The following is a 9,630-nucleotide window of genomic DNA, read 5'->3' as shown; positions in this document are numbered from 1 at the left end:
ATGAATTAATAACAAGATCCTCGCATACAAGTCCAACGCTTACTTAAATTTAAGTAATTTAATTTGGGGGCTTTAAGTTACAGCAGAGCTTTACTGAGCGGTGCAGCTTACATCCAAATGGATTCCTCAGCACTTTGACTGGTCTGCAAGGCAAAGAGGAGATTTTAAAAAACGTCCATCGTCCTAGTATCATCCCCTCTTTCAGTGCCCACGGACGATGAAGTAAACAACTACATGAACTAAAGGAGTATTCAGTCATTAATCTCAATATAAAACAACACAATGTGTGGCAACCATACCTGCCTACATACAATAAGGCTGTGAAAAAGAGGGAGATTGTCTTGGGAACCGGGAATTGACCCTGTGCCCATATAACCTTACATCACAGATTAACAGAAAAAATACAAGGATGTGAAGATTTGGAAGCAGTGAAATGATACTGATTTCTCAGATTTCCTACAGCTATACAACTCACAATGCAGAACACAGTAGTAAAGAGTGGTGTAGCAATGAGTCCTATAACCTGGACATCAGCTAGCATTTTTGCATTTCTGGTTCCCTCGTCTCAAATTTGTTGTTTTTTTTGGATGGGTTTTTATTTTAAATGCCTGAAATAAGGCCTGTGGTTATCACAGGCTTAAGGTATTAACACATTATGTCCCACGATATAATATACGCTTTGAAAATCAAAATAAGTGGTGTTCATCTGTGAGGATTATATTGGTGAACAAAACTTGCAAGTAACTTCCAGGTTAGCCTACTCTATAACACAATCCCAGCATTTAAGTTTCCCACTCCCACATGACGTCAGAGGAGAATGGCTGCCATGGTCTATAGGGGAGTGTTGGCAGGTGATGGGTATCACAGCATTGCTAAAAAGGCTTCAACGTGGAGGACAATCAAGGAAGCCGGAAACTGAGGTATCTCTTTGTACAATCATTAAAATGCGGTGAGCTGGGTGTACTTTTCATATCCAGCCGATAGCACAGACAGAAGGAGAGAAGGGCAGGAGTGACTCCTCCGGTTGCCATGGAGAGAAGCTTTTGTGAGTAAAGTAAAAGGAGACTGAATTATCATTCAGCAGGTGGCACTGAGCACTGTGTCCCCACCACCAGGTAATGAATGGTGTTGGCCTTCCTGCACACCTAGGGAGGGCAATGATTCCCCATCAGCCACCTTCCTCTGCACAGCAGGTAACAGACGTCACACTGTTGATTGACTTGTCAGGTCACTGGCCATATGAACCACAGAAGCTCTGTTGGAGAAACACTGGTTGAATCGGCTGATAAGACGGTTCATATTCTTTTTATAGGCAGTACTGTTACACTGCTACACTATATAGAGTGCTTGACATCTTCCGTGAACTACTTTCAAGGTCCACTGTATAATATATTGCGGAGGATGAGGTGTGTTGTGTAAGAGAGGGACACGACATGGAAATAAGCCCCCTTTATTCAATATCGATTTACATTTTATATAAAAATTACTTACATTTAATACATTTCTTCAAAATACAAGCAGCCAAACAACATACAAATCAAATACAAAATTATAAAATTTCTTATATTTATCATCTTCCTTTTCTGAAGTAACAGATGTGTTTCATAATAACTCTTCATAACCTTTTGTGTAGCTGTGGTAAATCTCTTCCGTGTCTACATCTTTAATCCATCTGTTGACATATGAGACCTAGAAAAATATGGTATTCAGTATCTGTCTCTTCAGTGTACAGTACAGGATCTGGGAATCTGATCGGAGAACATTCAAGGTGGGCTTCAATCTCTTTCACCAAAAGATAAGAAGTTCGTGTGGCATATTACTGTCGATACGGGGTGGACGGAGCTTGACATCCGTGGAAATGGAAAAACACAGAAGACTATATGGACTATTATGTTGATATTATGGCCTTCGCTGGAAATCCAGTCTGTAGATCCGTCAGGTATACCGAGGAGATAAAAAGAAAGAAAAAACCTAAAAAAATATCAAGCTTCACTGCTCAGTTGCAAAGCTTTGTGGTCCATATGTCATATGACATGTAAAAAAAAGAAAAAAAGAAAAAGCCTTAGTAACAACCCACTTAACTCTTCCTCAACGATACTTACATTTGTTCAGAAAAATTGAGCCAACCTGCCTTCGTCGCCTTCACAAAATGACACAGTGTCCTTATGTATTCCACTGAAACTAGAAACAGGTATGGGTACAAATTTTTAGCACTGCATTTTTAAGGTTTAAACTGTGCACAAGTGTGGTGTATGGTGTTAATAAAGTTTTTGCAAATCAGCAGCTTTACTTCAGTGTCACACAGTATACAGTGTAGCGCTGTATAACTTATGTTTGACAAACATTAGAAAGCAAACGGTAAATGGAAAAGAAAACTCGTCAGCACACCAACAAGGACAATATGCTGATGCTAAACCGGTAAAACCTAAGAGCCTCGTAGGAAATAGAAAACTTCTTGTTTCCTCCTTCGTATTATACATTGTACACTGTGGTAAAAAAAGAAGTACAAAGTGTAAAGTTAGGCTATGCGGCGGTTTCATGAATTGTCCCCTCTAGTTTCTTTGGGAGTAGCTCTCTCCTCTCGTCGATACTGATGACTGGCTTCCGGCAGTTTTGCCCGTCGATATATATCTTTGCATACACTGGGTTGGAGTAGTTCATGGGCTGTATAGGAAGGGAAGGAGATGGAAAAAGTTATTGACATAACTCACTGCAGAACAGTGAGAGTCTTAAGGCTGCATTCACAGTTGTTGGCCACCTGGGGTGGTTTTATGGCATGTAGCCTATTTTAATTAAATCCAGCAGAAATGGGAGACAATTATGATCTGGAGTTGTGTTTTGTACAGCTGATAAGTCTAGCTTGCAGAAAACCAAAACAATGAGCTAAAAGAGACTAAAACAAAGAGACAAAACAACTTCCTGTGTAGTTTACCAAGTGGGTAAAACATCTGAGTTTCACTCTGAAGCAGCACAAAGAGGAGCACAAGACATGACTCATGCATACTCTATTAGTAGATTGGGAGTACAGTAATAGACAGCAACATGCAGGAGGAAGCCAATTTAAACATAAAGCCATGCCAGCACAGTTTTCAAGCCGTAGCTTCAGTAGCTTCAAACTTTTTTGACACAACGAGTATATTTCAGTAGTGTTCTCACAAAATGAAGATGGGAACAGCTACAGATGACTATGGATGTGGGTGTGGTGTTTAAAACCTTTTATTGAGGGGTGGGCGATCTGGCCAAAAAACAATCTCACGATCTATTAAATCGCAAACACAATCGATGATCTGCATCGTGATCTTTTCTCTCAGCTTTGAAATGCCCCGTAAACTATAGCCAAACTTGAAATAGCCTATGAATTTCTCCATTTGCACCATCAGGACACAATATTGCATTTCAGGTAGATCTATTTTGGCACAAGCTCCTCATGCGCCATGTTGCTAGCTATAACTCACGTTGCATTGTTTACAATATGTCACCACATTAAGTAAATCGTCCAATCAGCATGACCATCAAGCTTCAAGCTTCATTATCTATTGGTTTATTCAAGTAGCACAAATCTGCTAGGGAGATTATGTTAAGTTTGGAAGCAGAAAATGAAGATTGTGTCTCGCCTTCATGATCGATAACGATCTTAGAACATCAGATCGCCCACTCCTAGTTTGCCTGGTACACAGCGAAGTTTGGGAAATGCATGAGGATGATTTTTGGGGGGTTTTTTTTAAGGCAAACATGAAGTGAAGTTGGGAAAATTCACCTGTCCAGGGATTACCTCCTTGGGCACAGAATTCATGCCCAAGTTGCGAGGGTCACTGGATTGTACACACCAGCCCTGTAACACAACAAGCACCACCTCTGTTCACAGTGCAACACAGCTAAATCTTAAACAATTCTACGCATAGAGTAACGCATCGTCATCTAGTAGTTATATATGTGCAATCTTTATAATAACAGGGTTACAGGACTTACGTTTCACTCAAAATAAAAGTGTGCTGAATTAAAGACGAAGGAAACTGAGTGGAGAGAGTGCAGTGGAATACAGAAGCTAGTTTAGATGCAACACAGCGTGCGCTGTTGAAAATACAGCCAGATTGGACTGACAATAGCAGATGTCAGAATTGGCAGGCCAAGAAGCGACAGCATTAGGCTTGAAGCTCGAGCAGGTGAGCTAGATAACAACATCAGTGAAGGTGTTATGATTCATTTGATATGCTGGATGTTAGTGTGGGGTTGAGGGCCATGAGCAGAATAAATCACCAGCCAGATGAAGAGTCCTCTCAGTTCATGGCACCTGTGCATTCCTGCAAACCAGCCAAGGCTTTACGAAATTTGATTTATCCCAATGCTAGACGTCACATTATCACAGTAATTGGAACAGAGACAAACAACACAGCACGCAATTATTTTTTAGAAAGCTGGAAAAATAGTTTGGAATTGTTGCTGGGTGGCCTTCCTCCCTCCTGCATTAAAAACAACTTTGACAAATTATTTTATTTATTTTTCCAACACAAGGTTCGCAGAGTTTGTTGAGTACGTTCGTGGCTTGCAGATGCAGATTAAATTAGTTGAATCACATATAAATGTGTGTTCAGTGACTGTGATCCACATGTTGTTACTATTTACTGTGCTACTAGACATTGTTTAATAATATTTCATACGTGTGGTTTTGAAACGTGAAAAAGATTTGTTCAGTGTCTGAGTCAATTATATAAGATCATTAGTCAGTTATGGATAAACAATTAGTAACTGAACAGCATTGACCAAGACATGTGAAAAGGTGTTTAATATATTATAGCTGTGAGCTGCTTTTGTATTGTTTTGTGCACCATATGTGTAAATAATTTGTGTCTACTTGATGTCAGAGTAGATCAGTGATCGCAAACAACTGAGCAACAGCTCATATAACAAGATATAATGAAATGTTGTTATTACAAGGAAAGGTTAGAGTAATTTTCTACAATAATGAAAACTATCTTGTTACATCATGAAAAGGATATTGTCAAAACAAGAAAAATTCTAGTTTAAATGAGAAAATGAACAAATATATTTTGTCATGGTAGCAGCAATTTGCTGCTATAATGCTTCACTGCACAAAGCAACGAAAGAACCAAGTCAAAATCATTAAATTTGCATTTTCAGACAAATGTAAAGCTTTAGTTTTCAAAACTTATTAAACAAAAAAGGATATAACTTGCATCCAACTCAATAAACTGCAGTATTTGTCTCTTGGGTGGGTGTCTCTCCTGTAGATTAGTTTTGTCGTACATTTCAGACATCATGGCAAAAAAGGATTTCTTTAAAGCATGAGAAATCTCTCATTTTAGATCAATTTTATATTATAAAAAGCTCTTTTTCACTTTATCAACCCTTTATCTACATGTTTTCAAGAATTGCACACCAATTCTGTCTTTTTATATCAGTAAATATTTGTTTTTTTAAAAATATATTTATTAAAAATGTTGTTGAAATGGGAAAAAGAAGTAGCAATCGCCTGAAGATACACTGCAGATCAATCAAAAAGAACTAAGCCAAAACCACTTTTTCAACTATTCATTTTCAGACAGGTGTAAAGCTGTAGTTAACTGTTGGCACTGAAGTAAGTTTAACATTGAGTTCAATAACCAAACCTTGTGAGGGTCAAGCGTGAAGTTGGGTCGCAGCAGGCTGCCTGCATCAGCATGGTTGTCATGGTCCACTTCATACATGTTGTATGACGGGTTCCCAATCTCCACGTTTATCCCTCCGTTTGTCATAGGCTGTCTTTGGACACGTTTTCCCCTGAGGTGTGTGAAGCCAGCCATCATTAACATGACACACAACATGAAGGTCAACATGCTGCACAGCTTTGCACGGCTCCGTACAACAAATCACATCACACCGCTTGGCACGCTTGGAGTACATAACTATGGTGGGCAGACCTAAAAAGCTGAATTATAATCAAAGGCTGAGTGCAGAGGTGACGTGTTCTGCTGAACATTTTGAAAAAAACTTTTCATTTATAAAGCAAAGATGTCCATTTTATCTTCAAAGCTGCTTGGTCTCAGATCTCTCATCATCTGTTGCTGCTTAGAAGCCTCTTTCTTATTTATATTTTATTATATATTTACTTACCTTTGCCTCCGTCTGCAGATATAAACACCTGCTACCACCATCACGATCAAGATTACCAGCAGGACCAGAGGCACAATGATAGCTATGCTCCCTGAGAGACAGACAGAGGAGAGATGGTGTGGAGAGATGAGCGACGATTGAAAGGAGCTGAGATGGCTTTAGATAGTGACACACTGTATGGAGCCAGGCCTGACCAGGGCTTCAAAAAAAGGCCAATATAAAAGATATGTGTTTCTTCCTTGGGCCTGGCCGCCTTCACAATTCACTCCATTCTCAGTACATATGAGCTAATTATATTTTTCAGGTATCTGCTCTTTACTTAGGTATTTATTTCCTGACAACTTTTTAGTTCAACTCCCCATAGTTTAACACAAATATCTGTACTTTCTACTCCTTACATTTTCAAAAACAGGCTCATTACTTTAGTTTTAATGCATTTCAGGGGAATTATTGATTATTTTCATTTTGCGTCATTGCACGCCGCCTTCCCAACATCAAAAGACTGATTTCAACCTATCAGTACATATCACACATCAGATGTAACAAGAGGGAGACAGAGAGTGAGGGACACTCCAGTGAAGAGACGGTGTGTTAGTGTCTTGTATCTGCAGAGTTCCTGCAGCCCTCTGCCTGGATTTTCTTTTTTTCCAATTTTTTTTTGCTGCTCTGGACGCTTTATCAACCTAAAATGTCGGTATTCGACGTCCTGGGAATGTGACTCAGTAATCAACTGTCTTTCCGGTGCGTTCACGAACAGCCGGGACAAATCCTACTGATTCTACCTTAAAGTTTTAATATGACGTGAGGTTCAGTTTGCTTACACAGAAATGGCAGATAGAAATGTCCTTTTACGACTATACTAGTACTACTACTACTACTATACATAATACTGTATGTGGATACTTTTTACTTTTATACTTTGAGTTCATTTCAAAGCCTGTACTTTATCACTTTTACTTGAATAAAGAATTAAGTAAAGTATCTGCACTTCTACTTTAGTTAAGAATGTGTGGACTTTTTCCACCTCTGATGTTAATGCAGAGTCTACGAATATGTGCATTGTTTTTGCACCTGCAGAAATCTTAAGTTAATAAGGACCAGAAGAGATCCCGAAGGTAACATGGTGTGTTTATATATATATGCGTTTTCCTTAAGAGATTTCACTGTATTACTTATAATTAATTTGAAGACAGAGCCGGCAACAGCAGCTCCTCTAATTCAAATGAGGTAAACCTGCTGAGCGTAGGCTTTTCTCTTCAAATACTGCAAACTGGCTAGGTTGGATGGAGCACAGTAATTCTCTAGTTAGGCTGCCAATCAGGAACAAGTCCAACTGTGTGCCATGGGATTGGAGTAAGTAAAAACTTGCCTATAAATATGTGTGGATGTGGGCATTGTGGTATTGATATATGCATTTATTCATATAGAATGCTAAAGCTTTCGAGAAATACTCACCTCCGCTGGTATTGTCTGATCTGCTGCTTTTAGGGGCGGGTCTTTCACACTGTGTGCCTGCCCAATTGGCTGAACATCTGAAGGAGGTCAAAACAAAGTAAAAATAAACTTTCATTAGAGTACTTTTTTTTTTCAGGCAGAAAGACTGCTGAGAAAACACCTTTAGAGGATGAACTACATTATGATGTGACCGTGGCTTACATATACAACACATTATGATTCAGTCTTGCGATGAAGTGCTTTGATCCAACACAAACAAACACCACCTGGAGAGAGAGCACTACTGTATGTATATATATAGATGTGTGTCCATAAACAGTGTGAGGTGAATTTACATGTTGAATATTCAGTGTCAAAAAAAATTAAAATTTAAAAGGATGACAGCGGCACAACAAGTCTTCATCTCATTTGTGTTCCAATGGAATCCGATGAGCGTGATGTATGACCCTTGTTAGAGGAGGTGATATCTAATTTCACACGACTGACTCAAATGGGTCTGTAAAGCGTGACTGATCTGGTGGGTGCGACTGGATGATGACAGAATGAAATTACTCTAAATTACATGCACTCTAAGAATCAGAACATCCGGCTATCAAAAAAAATAAGAATGCAGCCCCATACATAGTGGGAATGAATCACGCCCTCGCAGAACGAAATGTCACAGCGGAATGAATTTTAATGGGAAATTTGGGGGCAACGGGGAGTTTGATCTCCTTTGGGAAGCATAAACCATGAAAAGAATAATTCCTTAAGGGATGTAAGATACTCTCTTAACCTCCGTTGAAGGCGTTAAAGATAAACACCAATTTCTGATGAAATGTTCAGCCTAGTAAGTTACACGCAGACGTGATGACTGGTCAATAACGGATATGTTTCAACTTTCCATCATGCACAGGTTGCAAAATGCACAGACTGATGGCCACATCACACAGACAGTGTCACGTTTTAGTCCCCCCCCCCTCCCCTGACTCCTGTGTGCTGGGTGAAGATTGCATGAGATGGGTGGATGGGTGGCAGTGAGGGGCAGCAACGGTACAGAGTCATGCAGCAACTGATAATGTAATAAGTGCCATGTCAGCTAATACCCGCTCAAAATATCACACAGAAGAGTAAAAATTGAGCTCTAAGTGAAGAACGTCTGCAACTACTATTAATTAAAATCATATATAAACTATATATAAATTAAAGGAATAGTTTGACATTTTAAGGCGTGCTTATTTGCTTTGTTGATGATAGTTAGATATGAGCATTGATACCACTCTCATGTCCGTACAGTAAATATGAAGCTACTGTTGGCAGCTGTTTAGCTCAGCTTAGCAGAGAGACTGGAAATGGGGCGAAACAATGGACCTAATGAGGGGAAACTGGATACAGCGCTGGAGTCGGAGCCCCGTTCATTCCTATGAGAGCTTCTCGGTGGCAAATGCAGCCAAAAAAGTTCAACTTCCTGAGTGTGAAATTACCCTGATTTTCCATATACACTTCCACCAGCTGAGCGGCTAACTTACAGTTTAACCCTTCGCTAACTTGAATTGGAAAAACATAATTTAATGGTGTGGCTCTTCTAGACTTTCCTAATGTTATAGGACTGACTGGATCACAATCTAATTTTACTGGGGCTGCGATGCTCAAAAACTGTATCCACGCTCTGGACGCTATTTCAAATCAGCGTCAAAGCTCTTTCTGGAGTCTTCGGGGGAAACAGCTAGCCTGGATCTGTCTAAAGATAACACAATCTGTCTACCAACACCTCCAAAAGCTCGATTATCAACACGTTATATCTTGTTAGTTTGATCCATACTGAAACAACATGTTGCAGAGGGTGGGCGTGCTGAATTGCTTGTTGAAATTGGTGGTTGCCAGGCAACATGTGGACACTCCAAATAATCTGGATTGCGTTACCTCCAGACAGAGCCAGCCCAGCTGTTTCCCAGTCCTTCCAGCCTTTTTGCTAAGCTAATTGACTTCTGGCAGAAGCTTCAAATTAACTGTACAGAAATGTGTGTGTCAATGTTCTCCTCTAACTCTGCGTATTTCTCAAAATGTCAGCTTATTCCTTAAACG

General features: G+C 39.6%; 1 protein-coding gene across 4 annotated transcripts in view; it reads right to left on the bottom strand.

Moving 5' to 3' along the window:
- Positions 1-1,434: 1,434 nt before the first annotated feature.
- lrp1bb (low density lipoprotein receptor-related protein 1Bb) overlaps positions 1,435-9,630 on the bottom strand; it is a 285,606-nt gene continuing 277,410 nt past the window's right edge. For all 4 annotated transcript variants that reach the window (XM_084361717.1, XM_084361720.1, XM_084361718.1 and 1 more), the window contains 5 exons: positions 7,567-7,643; positions 6,112-6,202; positions 5,628-5,778; positions 3,758-3,832; positions 1,435-2,664 (listed from right to left, as the gene is read on the bottom strand). In XM_084361717.1, coding sequence (XP_084217843.1) covers positions 2,524-2,664; positions 3,758-3,832; positions 5,628-5,778; positions 6,112-6,202; positions 7,567-7,643 — 535 coding nt within the window. In that variant the 3' untranslated portion in view covers positions 1,435-2,523. The remainder of the gene's footprint in view (positions 2,665-3,757; positions 3,833-5,627; positions 5,779-6,111; positions 6,203-7,566; positions 7,644-9,630) is intronic.

The sequence above is a fragment of the Pagrus pagrus genome (genome assembly GCF_965226575.1).
Source record: "Pagrus pagrus genome assembly, chromosome: 9".
Taxonomy (NCBI): Eukaryota; Metazoa; Chordata; class Actinopteri; order Spariformes; family Sparidae; genus Pagrus; species Pagrus pagrus.
This window is presented reverse-complemented; position numbering and strand designations above follow the sequence as displayed.